The following is a 23,066-nucleotide window of genomic DNA, read 5'->3' as shown; positions in this document are numbered from 1 at the left end:
GAAAGACTAGATTTTTAATCGGCTCTTTAAACAATTATAAGAACCCTGCCAATGTAATCAGCTACTTTAATTGTGCTTCCAGATCTTAAAAGAGCCTGTTTGTGCTGACCAGGCAAGAAGTTTTATGAGATGTTGGGAGGAGGTCAATCTGCAAAAAAAGACATTTGGCAACAATTTTTAGCTATACTTTTTCAGGGTATTCTTTTTTTTCTTAAAGAACTCTACAAAGCAAAATGTCTAGCTGGAACTTCTTAAGGCACCTAAAAATCACATCGATATATAAATACCTCTCATAGACCAAGTGAAGTCTTGGTGGGGGGTGGGGGGGGCCCACTAATTCTAGGAAAGCCTATGGCTTAGTCACCTGGTTCCCATGACTGGTGTGCATCCTAAACCCTGAAGACACCAAAACGAACAAGATTCAGCCTTGCTTCCCAGAACAGGAGTCTCTTAGCCTTGCTCAACCAAAAACTCTACCACAGCATGAAAAGGGGCCATGATGTGGGGAGGAGGACAGTGGCACAGTGACAAGACAAAAGAAGGTGGAATCCTGCGTGATACGTGATACTCGCTTAGCTTCAGGTAAGCTCCAGGCCTCCACCCAGACACCCCTTGGCTGTGGCTCTCCAGGGCAGGCCATGGAGGTACCATTAATAACCCCCCAGCTGGGGAAGTTTAAGGAGTAAAAGGAAGAGGGAGAACTTGAGTCAACAAGAGAGCCAATCAGCAGGTTCAGTTTATGTAACTCTCTTTCATATTTCTCCTCTGAGTTTTAGAGTCAATATAACTGGTCGAACAACTAGGTACTCTTCAGGATCAAACCCGCTTTTGCTCTGGCTGGGTTCTGGTATGAAATCATTAGCCGACAACCGACCCCTTCGCTACACTGGCATCTGGAAGGGCTTACGTTCCTCCTGACTTCCGGGACGCATTTCTCAGGTTTCAAGAGCTAGCACTACCGGTAAGCACAAAGAAAGATGCTCAACATCAGAAAGGTGTAAATTAAAACCACAGTGACACAGCACTTCCCATGTCCTGGGATGGCGACGACTAAAAAGGCAGATGGTGACAAGTGCCGTCAGGGATGTACATGGGGTAACTGCTGGTGGGAAGACACAGTGGTGCAGCCGCTGGAGAATCATCCGGCAGTTCCTCCAAATGTTAAACGCAGAGTCACCATATTACTCGGCAAATCAAAAAGAATGAAATTTGGCCATTTGCAACAATGCAGGTAAAACTAGAGTGTACTACGCTAAGCGAAATGGGTCAGAGAAAGACAAATGCCATATGCCTTCACTCATATGTGGAATTTAAGATACAAAACAGATGAATAGAGGGAAAGGAAGCAAAAATAATATAAAAACAGGGAGGGGGACAAAACATAAGAGGCTCTTAAATATAGAGAACAAACTGAGGGTTGCTGAAGGGGGTGTGTGGGTTGGGGGATGGGCTAAATGGGCCTGGGGCATGAAGGAAGACACTTGGGGTGAGCACTGGATGTTGTATGTAGGGGATGAACCACTGGAATCTACTCCTGAAATCATTATTGCTCTATCCGCTAACTAACTTGGATGTAAATTAAATAAACAACCGACGAAATGTAGGGCTACCGTAGGATCCAGCAATTCCGCTCCTAGGTACAAGAATGAATATTTCCACCTAAACACTTGCATGAGAATGTCCACTGACGTATTATTCATAGCAGCCAACTCGTGGAAACAATTCAAAGATCTATCTGGTGAACTGATACATGACATGTATTATATCTGTGCAGTGGGATTGTATTCGGTCACAAAAAGGAGTGAAGTCCTGATCCATGCTACACCATGGGTGAAACCTGAAAAGCAGTGTGCTAAGGAGGCCAGTCATAAAAAGACCACATGGTACACATTATCCCACTTACATGAAGTGTCCAAAACAGGGCAGATCCATAAAAGCCAAAAATAAATTAGTGGTTGCCGGAGGCGGGGAGAAAGGGGGGAACATGGGGATTGACTACTGATAGGTGTGGGGTTTCTCTTTGGGGATGAGAATGTTCTGGAATTAAACAGTAGTGATGGCTGAGCAGACTTACAAGTATACTACAATCCACTGACTTTAAGCAGGTCAAATGTATGGTGTGGAAATTAGATCTCAGTAAAGCTCATGGATCTGTGGCAGAGGGGGAAAGGGGCGGAGGGGGAGGCAGGGGGAGGCAGGGGTAGGGGGAGGGAGGCCAGGAGCGAGAATACCTGAACTGCCCTAATGGCCTCGAATTATCCACCACACTCACCATTCGCAGGTTTTGAGTTGTTCTTGTTTCTACCGCTCTGAGGATCTCTCTAAATCTCCCGACTCCTCTTGTCAAGTTCCTGTGTGCACACAGAATTGACAGGGTTTCCATCTGGCACGCATTAATATTAAATATTTTATACACATATTTCAATGCATTTTGTCTACATAGAAGCTGTTGGCAAGATTTTCAGCAAACAATTATTCTGCACATGGCCATCTATCTTTGTTCAACTCTGAAAAATTTGGCCTAGGATTGGTGGTCTTTTGTGCTTCCACGGTCAGATGGTCTCAAGAAAAAAAAAATCTGAAGGTCAGTTCTAAGGTTTAGAAGGAAGGAAGGGAGGGAGGGAGGGAAGGAGGAAGAAAACGTGCAACATCTTGCAAGAGTCTCCCTTCAACCTTACAGTGGCTCCGCAGTTCTCCTGCTCTACTGATCGGTGCTGAAATCTATCTTTTCACTTAAAAGGCAGGTGGCAAAAGGGTACAGGAAGCAATATCAGCACTGAATGCACTGCGGCTCCTATTAGACTCGCAATTTTCATGGGCAGGAAGACAAAGGGCACAGGTATGAAAACTTGGGGTTCCACCCACTCTGCCTTTGAGGACATAAATTACTGCCCCCAAAAGCCATCAAAACGACCCTCCTCCTCCCAGCCCTGCATGAACGAGAAAAAGCAAATGGTCAAAGGCCACTTTGGAGAGGAACGCATGAGGACTGGGACCCGGAGCCACCTGACTGCTCAGAACGCATCTCACCCCCCTGCCCCACGCCTCGCTGGGACACATTTGGAGACACATTTCACTAATGAACAAGTCACTGTTTAGTGACATCCTGGTGCAGATGTCCAGGCCCCTGTCGCTGTCCTCCCTGAAAGCCGCACCCGCCCTGCTCAGCTGGGAACACTTCCCATTTACATTGAGCACTGCCACCACCTATGACATAACTCTGTGATATTTATAACTTGCTCATTAGGACACATCTCGTCTTTCCAAAAAGCCACAGAACGGGTCAGCCAGTGCAAACCTGTCAGCCAGCCTCTGCGGGCTGGGGCAGATGCTCTAGGTATTGGGCTCTCTTCTTGGGTGACATTTTAAACCATGCAGAGGTATTTACTCAGACTGAATGCGGGGTTTCTGTAGGTTACAAGCATTCGCGAGGGCCATTCATTTGTATCTTCTCCCTACGTGACATCCCAGGACGCTCGTTCACGAGTACAGCCCCGGAACTTTAAGATAATAGTTTACTGGCGTCAGTACATAAATACTCCCGGATTCCTCTCACCCACACATATCAGATGATATCAGATCAGAAGCTTTATGGCGACATAAAAAGAGAAGTGTGTGCCCAGGACTCGTAGCAGCGCTAAAGGAAATCTAACAGGCATGACTAAAAATTGGGTAATGGGCCCCAGGACATAGAATCTCCGCTGCTTTCGCCTTCGTTTGTTTTTATGGGATCCGTGTTCACAGGCAACAAAGTACATTTGCTTTGGACTGAAGCTCAGCTCTCTTAGGTAACAGGGAGGGGGGAGGAAATAGCTATAGCTAAAAAAGGGACGGGTGTGGGCACAGTGATCTAATTTTGTTCCAGAATCACAGACCAAGCTCCTACTATGCGCAAAAGTAACAGCAGTCTGAACTGTAGGAAGGGTGAGGCTGAGGGAACACAGGTGGGGACCCAGGTTCGAAGGGCTGTTTTTCCAGGGTGGAAATCAAGCCTGAAAGTAGTATCAAGATCCGAATCTGATGAGCCAGGGAAGGTTGTGAGATAGGAACTGGTCATTCAGAATGTCTCCTGCGCCCTCCTGGCAGAAGGAGATACTTATCCAGTTACAGACATGCAGAATTTTCTAGCTAGACATGATCCAGTGCAACCTAGTCCATTATGACACAGAAGCGAAATGGTTTGCTCAGGTTCACAAACCAGTGAGAGAACGAGCTGGAAGCCTTCTCCTAGGCGCTATCACCTTTCTGGGCAGAAGGAAGGTCAGCTCAGCTCTGAAAGTGAAGTGTGGCTCTAGAAGAAAGAACAAGGTACAGATACAAGAGCCCAGGTCTATGTGTGGTATCATTTATATGCAAATCACCTCATATACACATAACACAAATTTTACCCGATCCAGTGATCACAGCTAATGAGCTTCTGCTGCTAGGAAGGGGCTCACAATCCGGAAAGAAAATGTGTTGGCCCAGGGGCAGCCTTCTGGAGGGGACTGCCTCAGCGGCCTTAAAAGAGAAAGGATAGCTAGAGAAAGGCAGCTGAGAGCCAGGTGGCTCTGCCGTGCAGGACCGAGGCCCCCTGCTGGACGGCTGGAGGAAGTGTCCAGGCCTCAGAGGTGTGGCCCGGAGGGGCCGCTCAGCCTCCGGGGGCTTGTTCCCAAGGTACCCAGGCTGCCTCTGAAGCAAAACAGCTTTTCGCAACTGTTTCCACAGTGTTTCTGGTGGGAGCTTTTTAGAACTGAATTGTTCCTCAAGCTCTGGGAGGTCCTGCTTGTAAACAAAGGATCTGCAGTGACCCCTGAAGCAAATATGGCACCATCCAGGTGTGGGGGTGTCCAGCCACAGACCAGGCTGACGGCAGGAAGAAAGGGCTGGAGGTGACAGATTTTAAATAGCAGAAAAGGAAGAAAGTTCCCCAGAACCAGAAACATCTCCTTCTCAGCAACTCCTATACCATTCATATTTTTTTAGGCACATAATTTTATTCAACCAATCATTTCCACTGTTGCCATGACAGCAGAAAAAAATTTTTTGTAAGCTAGATGGATGATCATGATAGAAAGGAACAGAAAGAGGAAACTGACTTAGAAGAATCATATTCTTAACGCTATAAAATACTCCATTTTGAGGGAAATAAAAGCCACAGGATTGCTTTCGTGTCTCTAAATTACAAGTTTATTCTTCAGATGTTGAGATCATGAAATATCTAGATTGAATTGTTGCCTAAAAAATCCACTCCCAAATGAAGACAAGGGAGCCAAGGATGTTCTCTGGGTTGGAGGGCTTCCACGGACCCTTCATGTTAGGTCGCTGATTCCATTTCAACACCCTTGACTGAGAGAACACAGTGATGTCAGACTTGATTACAGCAAACTGGTCTCAAAATGGATGTCCCTGCCAGGCTGCGAGCCTGTGAGCAGCAGGCACGTTGGCAAGCTGTCAGAACTCGGGGCTCACCTCCTGCATCTTGTGGGGTGGGCTGCCTATGTGGGGTGCGCCTCCTTCCACGTGCCCTCAACAGCCCAGCTCCCACCAAGGAGGAGGGGCCTGCGCGTCCCTTGAGCCCCGGCTGGTTGTCCAGTGTGAGGAGCAGGCACAACCTTGCCTTCACTTGCCAACATCCCTATGGGTCCCCACCCCTGCAGGGAGAGCTGGGGCCAGTCCCCCCGCCTGGCTCGTGCTCAGACCCAGGCAGCCTACTGCTCTGTCTTGACGGGAAAGCCCGCCCACTTTTCCCAGGGATGCCGTCCACTCCTGGTGACCTACATGTACTTCTTGTTCCCTCCTCCTTTCTCCATCTGGTTTCATCATCCTCCTCGCTCCCCCTAGGTCTTGTCTGCTGGCCCTTAGGACAAAAGCATGACTTCCTGAGGACCCCGAGGGAGGCGGCCCGGCCTGGCCAGCGCTTGGCCTCCCTCTGGACCCCGTGGGCCCTGCAGCAGCAGTCTGAAGGCTGGTCTCTGACATTTACACTCTCACGTACAAGTCCAACGTCTGTTCCACGACTCTGAGCTGCCCTCAGAGCTCTTTAACACGGCCACCTGTGCCTCTGTGCCACCAACCCAAGGAAGACATGCACTGGGAAGGAAGCCAGAGCTCCAAAGTCAGAATCAAAATGGAAAACCGGGGCTGGGAGAAACTCGGGGATGTTGAGACCGTGACACCTCGTGATGCATTCAGACCACTTCAACCGCAAGCTCAATACCCTTTTTTTGGTTACTATTTCTCCTTTCGTTTCTTGGGACCAGGGTGAAGAGGCAATTCTTCCCCTTAACTTGTCCTTCCAAATTAATTTCTGACTGCAGAGTCTGGCCCAGGCCACCAACGCACTTAAATTCAACGATCAACTATCACTGTTAGGCAAATCCAAAGTCCTGGGGTGAATGAAATCCTGTGTATGCTGTTTGTCAAACCCCTGGATAATAAGGAAAAAATGCTCCCTATAGAGTAAGTTCTATAGTTTTTCTCCTCTGTGGTTATGAAATTTGTAACCAAAGCTCAATTACAGGACAAGCCAACCCAGTAGATGTCTCAGAGCTAAAAAGTCATTTGGTTTTTCCTAGGTCTTTTCTTACCAACTAGTGTCTCTGAGGCTCATCAGCAGTAGGTCATTTCAACAGTCACTGAGTGCTATCACCTTCAGGTTCCAGGATCGTTCCTGAGGATACACTGGTGAGCAAGGGACACAATCCCACCTCAGGGAGCTCAGAGGGCTTCACACCCCCTACAAGAACGTAAGCATCTTGAGGACCAAGATCTGTGTTCTGTTCATTGACATATCCCCAGCCCCTCAAATAGAGCCTGGCATACAGCAAGTGCTCAATAAATACTTGTTGAGTGAGGGGTGCCTGGGTGGCTCAGTCAGTTAAGTTCCGACTTTGGCTCAGGTCATGATCTCACAGTTTGTCAGTTTGAGCCCACGTCGGGCCCTGTGCTGACAGTTCAGAGCCTGGAGCCTGCTTCAGATTCTGTGTCTCCCTCTCTCTCTGCTTCTCCCCCTGCTTGTGAGCGCTCTCTCTCTCTCTCTCTCTCTCTCAAGAATAAATAAACATTAAAAAAATTAAGTACCTGTTGAATGAATTTCAGAGCTACTCTGAGGCAAATAAACCAAGATCACAAGGGAATACATTTTCTGCCTGTTCCTTGTCCCCTTCTTTCTTGCTGCGCTGGACTGGCAGATAGCACAGCGACACACTCTCTTAAACAGAATATGTCACAGATGCCCTCGGTGGCATTGCAGCATGGGTGCCTGGGGGAGCAGTGACACACCTGCCTGTCGCAAGGGACATGATGAGACATGCCTGGCCTGACAGCTTCTAGAGAGCTGCATGGATAAGAAGGATTTTGAAGATTTTTAAAAACCTTCCCGAGATTTCAGGGAAGCTTTCCTGCTCACGTGCCTTTACACATGTTCCTCTCTGTCTCAAGGGTTCTAGGAACTGTTAGTCATCTTTCAAGACCTGGGTCAGAGGCCACCCTTGGAAGCCTTGCCGAGCTTCCCTAGGAAAACACAGGCACTGCTTCCTGGGTGCTCCCAACAAGCTTGTGTGTGTTTTGAGCCTAGACAGCACCCAACACACTGGTTTTCATATGTATTCATGTCCGTCTGCCAACCAAAGGGTGATCACCTCGGAAGCAAACACCCTCTTTGTCCCAGCTGCCACACAGAGCCAACCAGGCACCCAGCGACACTTAGCAAGCCGTGTGCCCTCAAAAGAAAGAGTGAACACCATCTCATATTCTGAAATCCCTTCCCATCTCCTTGCTCACAACCGAGACAACTGAAGCAGACCCCACCGGTAGGCTGGACATTGTCAACACAGCCCCAGAAGGATGGAAATAAACCAGAATTCTCTAGGTCAATTTCTCAGGCTTGAGAAGTGCTTCCTCTTCGTTTATACAACCTGAGTATCCTCTCTTTGGAAAAGTCTGAAATCAAAACCAGATATCCAGATCCGGAAAGTGGGAGAAGAAAAAGCATCCTTCACAGTCCGAAAGGGCACTTCTGGCTGGCTGTCAGGGAGCTGTTGTTTTCCCCCCGGAATGGACTCCAGTTTCTCCCTCCGTACACGCTCTTCGCCTCAGATCCAATGACATGCATTTGTGAAGACAGATGGCCTGCTGCAGTCAGAGGCCAGGGATCAAACCCACAACCTTGGCCTCGTTAGCAAAGGACTCTGATCAACGGAGCAGGCCAGCTGCAGCCTAGATATAGCGGCGGAGGGGTGACAGCCCTCCATGCTGGGACGTGATCAAGCAGGCGAAGCTTCCGGAAGTCTCACTGCAAACCTAATGAGAGTTGTACGAGGCTTAACAACATTTTTTCTGACTACCTCAGCGACGGAGGCTTCCCTGTGACAAAAGTGGAGTTAGTCCAGCGTGCTGGTCAGCCAGCCAGGCAGCGGGCAGCACACTGGACGCTCTGGGTACCAGGCAGGGGGACAAGTCCAGGGCAGCAGGCAGGGCTGTCTCGGAGCCGGGACAGGGGCATGCACACTTCCCGCGTGGCATGCTAGAGGCCCGCACACGCAAGCTGGACTCGGGCACAAGAACAGTGCCCTTCTCCCAACAAGCTCTTCCCTGACACTAGCCCAGACCCCGGGTCTCTGAGGAAACACGGGGTAAGGAAAGGCTTGCTTCCTCCCACGTTCTTCCTCTCCATCTTTGGGGAATGGGTCCAAGGCTATCGATCCTCATTCGGACAACATCTACTGAGTGCCTACTGGGCACCAGGAAAGGGGCACAGGGTGCAATCACAAGCTGGCCAGCCACATGCACCCTCGTGAGCTGTGGTGTGACCACGCTCACCTTCACCCCGAATCCCAACGGTATCCAACACAGAGCAGGGTTCCTCAGTCTAAAGCTGCCTGAACCAAACAAGCCAGAACTTACCTAACGCGTGCGGCCGGCCCTTCATATCCTCACACCTAGAAACCAAATAGAACACGGGTCCTAGAGCCATGCAGGATGGGCTCAAGCCCCAGCTTCACACTCACTCATTGTTGACCTTGGGCAAGTGCCTGTGCCTCAGCTTCCTCGTCCGTAAAATGGGGATAACAAATGTACACACACACACACACACACCCTCCCCGCTCAATGATTGGTTCCAGGAAGTAAATGAGTTAATACATACGCCAAGTGCTTTTAAATGGTCACCGTGACTACTACCATTTCCTCAAAACTCTGTCATTGCTCTAAACACTTTTGGACTGCTGGAATCTACTTCCCAGTCAACTGAAGGCTCATTTGCTTTGTCTATTTACTGACACGCTCTCCCAGACAAAGGACGACAACCCGTCAGTCGGGGAGGGTAACAGAAACTCCTTCTCCGGGGCTTGGTGACCCCTCTCCCAGGAAATGATGGTGACATCGCCCAAGTGCACTGGTGCCGCAGGGAGGACTGTGGAGTCCCCACCGAAGCTGTAGGGGAGGGTCAGGGGCAAATGCAACACTGAGAAGCAGAGGCGCTGAGGGAGGCGAATTGAATCCTTGTTCTGTCTCAGTTAATTCGGCCAACTTGCTCTGAATCATTTGACAAGGACCAGGCCAGACTCAAAGGGGCCTGAGCCACTAACTTCTCACAAGGACCGCAGACCTCCTGTCCATCCAGCCGATTATGACTTGGAGAAGGAAAAAGGCAGAGTAGATATCAAGGGGAGGACGGTCCTTCCGAATGTCCCACAATACTTGAGCTAGAAGTTAAGTACAAGGATCAGAGGGCAATATTCACTTCCATTTCAATTAGCAGAAAACAGAACTGCATTTCCAGAACGTCTGTAGACAATATTTCAAAAGCTATGACAAGTGAGAAAAAATCCAAGGGCCTCAGTTATAAAGAAAGAAAAAGACCTTTAAATGTACAGGGTCACGGTCCAAACGCCTTCAAGAGCCCAGAGCAGGGGGCGGTGATGTGGGTGGGGCCAGGCGGTGGTGGCAGCTCTGGGGGCGGGGCTCCGCCATTAAATTGGCAAATGAGAGCCTCTGGTCTTTTTCTTGGGGGAATAAAGCATATATCTCGGCTTGAGGCAGTGTGGTGCCATTTGGGATCCTCAGACATTCTGGTGAGTCATGCCAGATAACTTGCTTGGGCCTGGGAGAGGCTAGTAAGCTGAGGACAGAAAAGAAGAAAAGGGCAAAGGTTGAGAGTGATCATGAGCAGAAGAGGAGGAAGGGAGACTGGAATGTGAGACATCTGGAAACACAGCGAAGGGAAAACAATACCAGATGCTAGGCACGCACCGCAGGGGGGTAAGAATGTGGGCAACTGGCTTTATCTTGCTGTGCCTCGTCTAGAAAATGGGACTATCGTCACTCCAAATACCCGAGTAAGATGACACCTATCAGGCTCTTGGCCTGGTGCTCAGAATCATGTGACAGCCCCCATTCCCCAGCCATCCACTACCTCCCACCAGCCACCATCTGGCTCCCCACCGCACACGTCAACATGCACTGGGCCAGAGCCAAACGCTGCCGCTGCTATGTTTGTGTGTCTTGGGTTTAGCAGAAAGCGGTGCAAAGTCAGAACTGGTTTCTATTATATATACTAGGTCAGAATTTTCTTCTCAACCAACAAGTAGTTATTGATTGAGCACCTTCTGTAGTTGTAGGCAGGAGGAAACAGAGCCTCAGGAAATCAGGTAACAGCGCATGGCCCACAGACAGAAGAGCGCCAGCTGATACTGGTGGGAAAGCTGAAGACGACCCTGTGGCGCGGAGGCCCGCGGACAAACGGAAAACTGACTGCTTCACACGACGCAGAAACAAAGGCGGAAGAGAAGCCAGAAAGGTTGGGAGCAGCGAGGGCCAGAGCAAGTCTCCACCTGGACGCACCGGTTTCTAAGGGAAGGGATCCGAGGTCCCTCCTCCCCTGGGGGTGGATAACAAAGGGACCTCAGAGCATTTCTGCTGGGTGGTCTGGGCAGAAACACAACTCCAAAGTAAGACGCTGTCAGAGAGACTAACGCTGACAAAACAGTGACAATACAGAGATGGGTCTGTCCACAGTCGTCGGGACAAGCTTATAAATTAAATTCTTTCATCGTACAGCGACTTGTTTATTTTGCCTTCCCGGTCAGAATTCACACCCAGTCGCACAAGATGTGAACTCAACTGTACCTTTGGACCATCTATAGAATAAAAGCTGTGCTAAAGCACATGAGCGGGACAGGACACGTGTGGTCTGGGAGGGGACTATTTCGTTTGCTTGGGGGAATATGCTATTTTCAAGCCCCTCGAAGCCATTCAGAAATTTATTAGCAAAGCATTGACAAGGCAAATAAAAAACAGTTTACTCCTTCACCAGGAAAGCCCCTTTAAGACTTTCGGCTCCTTCAGGACAGAGACTGGGTCCTTGTGTGCTGACAGGACTCAACCCGGCTGCACAGCTGCTACTCACAGGGCTGCAGGGAGGACTGCGAGGCAACAGTCACCGCCTAGTAAACGTGAGCCACCACCATCGTTTCTTCTGAGGCAACACTAGCTGGTTCCATGCCATCTCCCAACCCATTATTCCAGATGGTTCTCCCACCAACCTAGTGAGGCCTGCAGGACTTCATTATCGTCAGCTGACAGAGAGGGAGACGGAGTCCCTGAGAGAGAAAGGGAGCGGCCTGCCCCGCAGCTCCATCAGGGAGCGGCCTCCTGCTTCCCAGCGCAGGGATCTCCGCTGGGCATTGTTCTACCTCACCTTTCACTGCCCACCCTCCCCCATTCCTTTCTAACCTTCTTAGTGTATAAAACATAGAGCAGAAGGCCAAGTCAAACAAACAAATCTCCTGGGGAATGCCTGCAAGGCAAACACCCTTGTGACTACCACTCGGGTTTAAAAAAGACCACTGTCAGGGCGCCTGGGTGACTCAGCTGGTTGAGTATCCACTCTTCATTTCGGCTCAGGTCACGATCCCAGAGGTCGTGGGTTCGAGTCCTGCATCAGGCTCTGCAAAGAGCCTGCAGCTTGTTTAAGACTTTCTCTCTCTCTCTCTCTCCCCCTTTGCCTCTCTCCCCTGCTTGTGCAAGCACGTGCTCTCTCTCTAATTAAAAAAAAAAAAAAAAGACCATTGTCAAACACCCCATCCCAATTAACAGGCTCTGTCTTCCACTGCTACCCACAGGGTAACAGCTACCCTGACTTTTAGAGCAATGGTCTCATTCTATTTCCTTATGGCTTAGTCATTCAAGTAGAGGTACCTACTCTCCAGTTTAGAGCTATCCACTTGTCTCCTTACTCAAAGGAGTCTTTAAAATCCCTTAATCTGTAAGTGCCCTTTTGGCCTCCTCTTTTACTTAGAATCTATCTGTTTAAGGATCTGAAATGTCTGACCCATTGAGTTTCTCCTTAGCAGGAAAGCTGCACAGTTCCATACTTTTCTCTGTTCTTGAGATTTCTTGACTTGGTAGTTGGATTTCAAGACTTGACCTATTCAGATTCAAACCCTTTGCTCAAGATTTTGCCAGTGGTGTGCTCATCTATCAGAAGGCACATCATTTCTGGCTTTTTTTTTTTTGGTGTTAGCAGCCCTTAGATATATCAATTCACTGGGAGTTACAAAATGGTGATATTCTAATTCTCTCATTGCATTTTCATTCATTAGCTGGAATAATCTTATAGGAAGGTATTTCCTTTCATCTAATATTCAGTTTCCCAATTCTTATTTACTTTGTTAGATACAGATTTAGAACTCATGAATTTAAACATATTTGATGAGTCTCTTGCAATTTTTATCCTTCTTGAAATTCAAATTGTCCCATCTTTGGCCTGAATTCTTTTAACATGATCCTAGAAATCTTCTGAGTTTCCTTGCTATCTGGTATGTAAAGATATTCCAAACTCACCCTATTCTAGAACCTTATTCCAGAACTGGAATGAGGTTTCTTTTATTGGTAAATGATAATTCAAGATCACAATCAGGGCACTAGGGATGTTCTTGCTACCAGGTCAGTCGCTGAGTCAGACCTCTCTCACTCTCTCCCTTCCTCCCTCCCTCCCTCCCTCCCTCTCTCTCATGCACACATGAATATATGTGTATACATACACACATCCACACACATGTACATATGCAAACACACATAATACCTCATGATTTCAATCGTTTCCAATTTAACCATTCAGGGCTGACAGAATTTGTTCTTGATTTCTTCCATCTGAAATCTATTTTGCCTTTCCCCCACACCAAGAAACCTCGTTCTCATGGACCATAGAATATTCTATGAGTACTCATTTGCTTTATTCCGTGTCACACGCAAGTGTCTTGGAGTAGCAGTACTAATGATGCCCCATTGTTATGACTGCTGAAATATGAAAAACTTATATTCTGCATGTGCTATGAGCATTCTCCTTCCGTTTTAAAATTCGTGATTGTACTCTATTATGAGACACAGGAAGCAATGGAAAAGCATGACCTATGGTCAGAAAAAAGAGCAATCAATATAAATTCACTCCAAATGGACCCACATGTTGGATTTAGCAAAGACTTCAAAGAAGCTATTATAAGCACAAAGAATTAACAAAAACCGTATATAGATTTTTTTTAAGATCAGATGATGACGATTCAAAAATAGGGAATCTCAATAGCGAAACAGAAACTATAGAAAGTAACGAAATAAAGATGTTTAGAATTAAAAAGTATAAGAACAATGAAAAATTCCCTAAACGGAATTTAGCTCCTTTGAGATGGTGGAAAAATCATGAGTTTAAAGACAACTGAATAAAAACTGTCCAGTCCAAAGAAGAGAGAGAAAAAGTACTTTAGGAAAATAAATATATAATTAATAAACCTGCTGAAAGACAAAAAAATCTTGAAAGTAACAACCAAATTAATCACATCCAGGGGATCAACAATAAGGTTCTCATCAGAGAGAGTCGAAGGGACACTCTAGGTGCTGAAAGAAAAGAAACTATCACCGAGAATTCTGTATACAGTAAAACTGTCATCCAGAAATGAAGGCAAATAACAACATTCCGGATAAAAAGTGAGGGAATTCACAGCCAGTAGATGTGCCCAATACAAATTTTAAAGGAAGTCCTCTAGACTACAAGGAAATGACAAAAGAGGGTAATTTGAATCCACAGGAAAAAATCACTAAGAATACTAGGAATGTAAATATATGGGTAAATACAAAATATCATATAAATACATTTTTAAATCGTTTTACACTTCTATAAAAATAGGCTGATAAAAGGAATACTTATTTTCTGCACTGTTGTGTTAAAACCGATAGAGACATTAATAGCACAAAGAAGGGAGGAAATGAAGCTATATTAGAGTCAAGTTGTATATTTTACTAAAATTAAGTCAGCATTAACCCAAAGTAGACTGTGATTATTTAAGACATACATTGTAATTCATGAAAAACCAACAGAAGAATTAAGATGTAACACGAAAAAGTATTTGCCTAACACAAAAGAAGGTGAGAGGGAGGAACAAAGAATCAAAACAGATGCCAGCCATAATAGAAAAAAAGTAACATGCAGACACAAATCTGATCACACCAACAGTTACATTAAATGAGAATTGAATCCAAAGGCAATAATGTTCATACTGAATAAAAAAAGCAAGATCCAACTACATGTCACCTACAAGGGAAAGATACAAGCTGCACTTTATTCCAAAGACACAAACAGGTCGAAAATAAAAGGATAAAAAAAGATACACTATGTAAACAGTAACTACAAGACAGCTAGGACGGTTACACTGATATCAGGTAAGACAGTCTGTAAGTGAAGAATCATTACCAGAGACAAGAACCTACAGCTAACATCTTACGTTATGATGAAAGACAGAATGCTTATGTCTTAAGATCAGGCCGGAATAAGATGAAGATGTCTGCTCTTATAACTTCTCCTCAGCTTTGCGTTGGAAGTTCTTGACAATGCAACAAGGCAATAAATGGAAATAAAAGGCATACAGTTTGAAAAGGAGGAAGTAAAACTGGTTTTATTCACTGATGATGTGATCCTGTACATAAAAATTCTAAAGAATCTATTAAAAAATTTACCACAACGAATTAATAAGTTTGATGACATCGCAAGATACAATACTGAAATACAAAATCAACAGTCTATCTATACGATAACAAAGAATAATCTGAAAGTGAAATTAAGAAAATAATTCCTCAGGGCTCCTGGGTCGCTCGGTTGAACATCTGACTTTGGCTCAGGTCATGATCTCACAGTTCGTGAGTTTGAGCCCCACGTCGGGCTCTGTGCTGACAGCTTGGGGTCTGGAGCCTGCTTCAGATTGTGTGTGTGTGTATGTGTGTGTGTGTGTCTCTTTCTCTCTGCTCCTCCCCCACTCACACTCTGTCTCTCTCAAAAATAAATAAACATTAAAAAAATTAAAAATGAAAGAAAAGAATTCCATTCACAATAGCATGAAAATGAACAAAATAATTAGGAACAAACTTAACAATAAATGCAAAACTTGCACTATAAAAACTACAAAATAATTTCGAGAGAAATCAAAGAAAATCTACATAAATGGAGCGATACTGGATTGGAAGATTCACTATTACTTATATGGCAATTCTCCTCGATTGATCTAGAGATTCACTGCCAACCTTATCAAAATCCTGGCAGGCTTTCTTTGTAGAAATTGACAAGCCGATTCTAAAATTTATATGGAAATGTTAAGGACTGAGAATAACCAAAATAACTTTGAAAAAGAACAAAGTTAGAGAACTCACACCATCTAATGTCAAAACTTGCCATGAAGCTACATATTCAAGACAGTGTGGTCTTGGCTTAAGGAGAGATATATAAATCAATGAAACAAAATAGACATTCCAGAAATAAATCTTTAGATTTATGTTGTTAACTAATGTTTTACGAAAGTGTCAATGGAATTTAGTGGGAAAAGAGACTTTTTAACAAGTAATGGTTGGATAATGTATGTCTAGATATCAAAAATTTTTACTTAGACCCTTACCTCACACCATACACAAATATGAACTCAAAGCAGATTAGAGACCTACATGTAAAAGCTAAAACTATAAAATTTCTGCAATAAAACACAGGAGAAAATCTTCATAGTTTTAGAGTAGGAAAAATTTTCTTAGATACAATACCAAAAGGATGATCCATAAAAAGAAAGACTGGACTTCATCAAAATCAACTGTTCCTCTTTCAATGACCGCATTAAAAAAGTTAATACAAGCCACAGACAGGCAGAAAATATTTGCAAAGTATACACATGATAAAAGGCTAGGCTCAAGAATATATAAATCATTCTTACAACTTGATAATAAGACAACACAATAGAAAACAGGGCAAAAGATCTGAATAGATATTTCATCATGGAAGATACAAGGACAGCTAAGCGTCACGGGAAAACTGCTGAACCTCATGAATCATTAGGGAAATGCACGTTAAAATCAGCAGGAGATACCACTGCAAACCCACTAGGCTGGCTTTAATTTGAAAACTGACAATACTAAGTGTCAAAGAGAATGAAAAGAAGCTGGACACTCCTGTATTGCTGGCAGGGATGTGAAGCAGCACAATCACTTTGGAAAACAGCTTGGCAGTTTCTTAAAAAGTTAAACACAAACTGATCATACGACCCATCAATCCCACTCCCATGAATCTATCCAAGGGAAATGAAAACATGTCTACAGAACGATTTGTATATGAACACTCATAGCAGCTTTATTCATAATAGCTGACGCGTGCAGAAAATACAAACGCCCATCAATTGGTAAACAAATACACAAAAGATTGCACAGCCAAGCGATGGAATAACTAATTAGCAATAGAAAGCAATGACCTACTGAGACTTGCTTCAATGTGGGTGCTCATAAAAACTAGGCTAAGTGAAAGAGGCAAGACAAAAAGGACCACATATTCTGATTGCTTTTATGTGAAATGTTTAGAAAAGGCAAATCTATAGAGCCAGAGAACAGATCAGTGGTTTCCTGGGGCTGAGGGGGGGAACAGAAATAGACAAATAAGCATGAAGAGGTTTTTAGGGGGATGGAAATGTTCTAAAGGTGACATGTGCCAATGGCCGTTCACTGTTAAAATCTATTAAAAACAAACTGCATATTTGCCACAGGTGAGTTTTTGATGTATATATTAAACCCAAATAAAGCTGCTTTTTAAAAATAGAGCCGTTTGCTTTATGATAACTCTTGGGTATTTCCCCCACCCCCGACGCTTATCTTTTCATTCTTTTGTCTCTTGTGTCACTTCTTGGTCAATTTCCGTTCTACTCTCTGCACCTTCCCTTCATTGTGGGGCCCAGTCCTGGCAAAGAGCCAGGGGTCCATTTTCAAGTCTTCTGAGGGGCCAGACTGCTCCAGGCCCTTAGACCTTACTCGGCAACACCCTCTCGTTTTTAGCCCCTAACCCCACTGGCCTGCCAAGCTGTTCAGCAAACCCTCGTTGCCTATTTTAGGGTCTCTTGTTCTCAGGTCCCTCGCATGCTCTGTCGCTCCCTTCTGCCTTCTCCCACACAAATCTAACTAGCATGCAAGTTCATAGCTGCTGGACGTTGTCACACAGCTTGCACTTTGGCGCTCACGAGTATATCCTGTCATCTAGTTCTGTTATAAATATTGTTTTGGGTTTGCTACCTGGTTACTGTGTCTTTTTTAAAAAATTTCTTTAATGTTTATTTATTTTTAAGAGAGAAAGACGGAGCACAAGTTGGGGAGGAGCAGAGAGGGAGTGCCGAAGCAAACGCCAGGCTCTGAGCAGTCAGCACAGAGCCCAACAAAGGGCTCGAACTCACAAACCGTGAGATCATGACCTGAGCTGAAGTCACACACTCAACCAACTGCGCCCCCCAGGAGCTCCTACTGTGTCATACGTGGGCATGTGAGAAGACCCAAACACCATGCTGCCCCTGTTGTCGTCACCTTCCCAGATTTCTCAGCTGCCAGTCAGTACCTTTCCCTCTAGAGAGCTGACAAATCCCTCACCCTTTAGAGTTGGCCAAACCTTGGCATGGTGCTTACTATGTGCCGGCCACTTTCAAGCACACTATCGTTACTAACTCACTCAATCTGCTTAACAACACTATGGGTTGGTACTATTATTATCCCCAATTTACAAATAGGGAAACTGAAACACAAAGGTCAAGTAACTTGCCAAGGTCACAGTGCTAGGGAATGTCTATAAAATCCAGAGTCAGTGCTCTTGAACCACTAGGCAACGCTGCCTCTAACGAAATGGAGATGAAATGTATCTGGCCTGATAGATCTAGCAATCACCTGTGACTAACAACCCTGTCCCCCCAAGTCATCCCTAAGATACCAGTGTCCCTCCTTCAAAGACCAAGTTCAAATGTCAATTCTTCTACGAAACTGGATGAGCTCACCTAAGCAGGTGGCTGCCTCTTCCTTCCTCCCCCTTCTTTTCTTCAACCCATCCCCTTATGACTGTGCTTTTCACCAGGTGTTAGGATGATTCGTTGGCATCCGTGTCTCTCCGCATGAGCTCGGAGAACAGTTTTTATCCATCTTCTCTCCCAGAGTCTAGTGACGGGCGCCCAGCAGGCTCTATATAAACATTGATGGGATTGAGTCGGCGATAGTTTTTTCCTTAAAACTAGCTCAGAATGTACTTGAAAGCAATATAATTGCATCTTAAAAAAATCTGTAATTCAGAGGTTTTACCAAGTCTGGCTAATGAGTTTTTCTGGGGCTTTCTTCAGAAGAAACACAGCATCTGATTCTCCTGATATTTTAGCTGCTTATTTCCAACAGGCATAGATTGTTGCTTCTGAGGCTAATTTGCCAGGGAGATGCAAAGGAGAGCCAGCCACCACGCCCTTCATCCAAGCACCTGGCAGCCGAGAGAGGATGGGGAGGAAGAGCCAGCAGAAGGAAGGCACCATGCGTCTGTGCCAGGCCATAAGAATTACCATCAAACTCACTGGCGAATAAACAGGAAAAATTCAAACCTAAAATAGAGAGGAAAGTGGAAAAACCAAATGGCAGTTGAAAAGAAATAATTCATTAATTTTTAAAATATTATACTATAACAGGGGTGCCTGGGTGGCTCAGGTGGTTAAGCATCTGACTTTGACTCAGGTCATGATCGCGTGGTGCGTGGGTTCAAGTCCTGTGCCGGGCTCTGTGCTGACAGCTCAGTGTCCCTGCTTCACATTCTGTGTTTCCCTCTCTGTCTGTCCCTCCCCTGCTCATATTGTCTGTCCTTCTCTCTCTCTCTCTCTCTCTCTCTCTCTCAAAAATAAACAAAAAATAAATAAATAAAAATCTTTCTCTTGCTACAAGAAAAGACAATTATATTACAGATTTCCTTGTTGGTGTACAGATCTGTGGCAGACAATTGCCATACAAATATAAAGGGAGATATGGAAGAAAACGTATAAACTGCCCTCGTTTTCAATAGAAGATTCTAGCAGTTCCTAAGAAGAGTCAGAAATCCTGCAAAGATGCCTCTGTCATTTTCTGGGCTTTAGCTCAATCCCTCTCTGCTGCTCTAAGACTTGACTAAAAATACCTCTGGGGAAAAAAGAATGGAGAGAAACACAATGATTTAAAAAGAAATAGGTAGGAAGTATCCCTTGAAAGAGCTGGGGACCCCACCCCTCTGACCCTTTTCTCGTGTAAAATATTAATGCATTTGACACCTAACCAGGGAAAGAAAACAGCAGGTTAATTGTTTGCTCTGGCCAAGAGCCAGAACAGGGGTGCTGCCTGCCTCTCTCCCCCCCCACCCCGCTTCCCATCCAGCTCCTTCCAGGGCAAACCCATCTGCATTTGCTCTGCGGCACGAATATCACTAAACTACCAGAAAAGCTCCCTGCAGTCGACAGGCTCAGAGAGGGTGAAATTTGGCTTCCTTCTTGACCAGGCAGGATGCAAATTCCTCTTTCCCAACACACATGTGTCATTTCAACAGTATGTCCTTGGGGGGGGCTGCGTACAAAGCCCACCCTTAAAACACGCTGACACGCTTCTGAGTCCAACTTTGCCCCATGACATTTCAACTCAAGAGGTGCCTGGGGGGCTCAGTCGGTTAAGCCTCCATCTTCAGCTCAGGTCATGATCTCACGTTTGTGGGTTCAAGCCCCGCGTCAGGCTCTGTGCTGACAGCTCAGAGCCTGGAGCCTGCTTCTGATTCTGTGTTTCCCTCTCTCTCTTCCTTTTCCCACTCATGCTCTGTCTCTCTCTGTTTCAAAAATAAATAAAACATTAAAAAAAAAAGTTTCAACTCAAGGAGATCCCTACTTTAAAAATGTGGGTCCGGGAAGCCCTGGGAGCAAACTTCCTCAACAACGAAATCACCCAAGACAGTTATTCTCATCCCTGCTGTGGGAACTCTGGACTCCCGTCCAGATGTGAAAGGCGCTTGGCTTAAGTGAGGAGGCCTAAAGTCATCAAAATTCCAGAAGCTTGGAGCACTAAGCTAGGCCAGGGCCTGCTTGAGAGCTGTCTTATAATTAAGCCGCCATTACACATTACTGTAGATATCTGCCAATCTCAGAGCCAGGGCGGAAAGCAGAGGTCCCTCAGCTTTACCCAGAAAAATGCATTATTTCTTACTGAGGTCAAGGAAGTTATTTGACATCCAGCCCCCTCCACCCTCCTTTAACAGAGGCCATCATATGCAGAAAGACAGAGATGAGCATAGCATGTCTCCCTCTTTACCGCCGAGAGGCAGTAACTGCGTAGTAAGTTCCACTTAGCTTTCAATAAATATGCTACATTACCTAATATTAAAGTAAGCACCCATCAGGCATCTGTGAACCACAGCTATCTCGGAGGAAAATGAGAAACTCACTTACTCACTGGTGCATTCACGTACAGCTCAGTACCTGACATTGCTCAAAGTACAGACGCCTCCCCACACTCAACAGAAACCGCTGCCCAAGTGGAACGTATATTCTAGTGATGGAAGACAGACAAACTAGATAAGAAAAAAAAAATGCAATGTGAGCAAAGGGTTAACAAATTCCCTTCCTCATCCGCTTGAGAATGTGACCTGAGGTTAACTTTCCAGTTCTGTTTCCCAGGAAACCTAATAAAGATAAAATGTCAATTACATTACGAGGCAACATTGCTTATGATAAAAATGACCCCCGATTGATAACTTGCATCTGGACTGGAAGGAACCACATACATCTGATGCGGATATTGTAACTTGGGCTTCCTCAAATGTGAGGACTTAGAACTGAGCACCTCCCTTGGGGACACCGAAATACTTGGGACAGATCCCAAGCCTACTAATTGTGAGGCTCATTCTCTACCACTTGATGGGGGAGGGGCAAATACGACAGCTCCTGGGTGGCCATATGGACTGCCGAGAGCATGATTCACATAGAGGAGAAACCCGTGACATTGCCCTGCTGGCGATTTATGACCCTGTTCTAGATCTTTCTATTTAGATGGGTGTCAACTGTGGCCTGTGAAAGTCCTGTGAGTCAGAGTGTTTAACTGAACCTAAGAAGACCTGGTGAGCACTGTTTGTAGTGTATTTGATGCTGGTTAAATGTTAAGGAGAAAATAAGACCGAAAAAAAGGATGGGTCAGTTGGGCAAGATGCTTCTACAGATCCCTACAGGTCTAGACAAAAAGCGTCCCTCCCCGCTGCTCCTTGGCTTTGCCAGTTAGCTGCCACGCACGGATTTATCTTCTCAGGCTTCGGCTCAGGCACTCCCTCAGGGAAACCTCCCCTAGCCACCAAATCTAGGTCAGTTTCATTTTAAAATGGACTCCCATAGAAATGGGTACCTTCCCTTCAGAGCACTATCTCTGTCCGGACTGTACATCCAAGAATATAATGATCGAACTTCTCTCCGAGAGCAAGGAGCACGTCTGGCTGCTCACCATTTTATCCTCAGCACCTGACGAGTGTCTGGCACACAGCAGGGGCTGAATAAATGCTGGCAGAACAAGTGACTGACACAACATATCATCTGAAACCAAACAGAGGTGGGCAGTAGCCCTCACACCACACTGTTTGTTCCCACGGTGCGTGTGGGTTTACACTGCTCCCCTCCAGAACGTGACCCGAGAATTGATCTGCAAATACTGCCGTTGCTAACAGTAATTCCCGGGGGATCAATCTCCAATATCAGAGGTATTGGGAATATTTAAAAAATTGTTAACTTTGATTATTAGACACTGTATTGAACAACTATCTCCTAGGAAAACTTGCCAAGTGAAAGGGTAAATTCTTAAAAAATAAGCGCTGTCTTCTTCCTATTTCTGAAGGTTTAACTCGCTGGTGATTTTTATTTTCCTGCTGAACTAGAAAGTCCATAGGGATCATCTGCTGTGTTAACCTTAGCTCCTAGCCCATGAATATTTGATGGACGAATAAATAAGTGAATGAATAAACAATCGCTCCCTCTGCTCCTGTCCCAGAAAATCACCACAGAGACAAATCTATTGTGAAGAACTGAAATAAACTCATCTATTAGTTCATCTTTCAGGGAATTCCAATTCTAAATGGTGGCTTGAAGGAGGCAGTGGACAGCTGGTCAAAACCATGTGCGGAGCGGCCTTTATGAGATACAATTCACTGGCCAGTTGGTTCACTGGTCCCTCCCGCTTGAGCCCTCCGCCTGAGCACTTTGGAAGCCTAAAATGACCTACCCTCTTCTTCTACGAAAGCCAAGGGCAGGCCTCCTTTGCTGTCCTCTTAAAGCATTCGGACAACACAGGGCTCTAACATCCATCGTGAGCACACTGAAAGCAATTGCCTTTTCCCCATAATTCATCACTGAAAGTGGCTTTGGAGTTTTGTAATTAAAATCGACAAAGATTCCTTTGTTTCCATACTAGAGTTCTGATGGCCTTAAGGGATTAGCCAGACCTCAGCTACATGTAAACAAAACAGAGAAGATTTGGCTGACATGCTTTGTTACATAAATAATTAGATCTGGAGCAGTTTTTAAGTCTTTGCTTTCTAAGGGTGACGTATTCCTTCAAGCCATGCTACCCAGTGCTCCACTGTCAAGAACAAGGTACCACCTGGGCACGGTCCATACGGTCTGTGGTGTCCGGTGGTGTCAGGGGGAGCTCCAAGTCCCAGCTCTGCCACCAACCGGGTATGTGGCTCCGAGTAAAATCCCGCTGCCTTATCTACTGACTGTTTTCCCAAC

The 23,066-nt window shown here is 45.6% G+C and overlaps 1 protein-coding gene across 4 annotated transcripts in view; it reads right to left on the bottom strand.

Annotated features, from left to right (window-relative positions):
- The window catches only part of TTC7B (tetratricopeptide repeat domain 7B), a 223,343-nt gene that overhangs the window by 139,911 nt on the left and 60,366 nt on the right, over nt 1-23,066 (bottom strand). For all 4 annotated transcript variants that reach the window (XM_029950403.1, XM_029950404.1, XM_029950406.1 and 1 more), the window contains exon 5: nt 2,273-2,351. In XM_029950403.1, the coding sequence (XP_029806263.1) occupies nt 2,273-2,351 (79 nt within the window). The remainder of the gene's footprint in view (nt 1-2,272; nt 2,352-23,066) is intronic.

This window comes from Suricata suricatta, chromosome 9 (genome assembly GCF_006229205.1).
Source record: "Suricata suricatta isolate VVHF042 chromosome 9, meerkat_22Aug2017_6uvM2_HiC, whole genome shotgun sequence".
Classification (NCBI taxonomy): Eukaryota; Metazoa; Chordata; class Mammalia; order Carnivora; family Herpestidae; genus Suricata; species Suricata suricatta.
The sequence above is the reverse complement of the archived record's forward strand: the minus strand, read 5'-3'. Positions and strand labels throughout refer to the sequence as shown.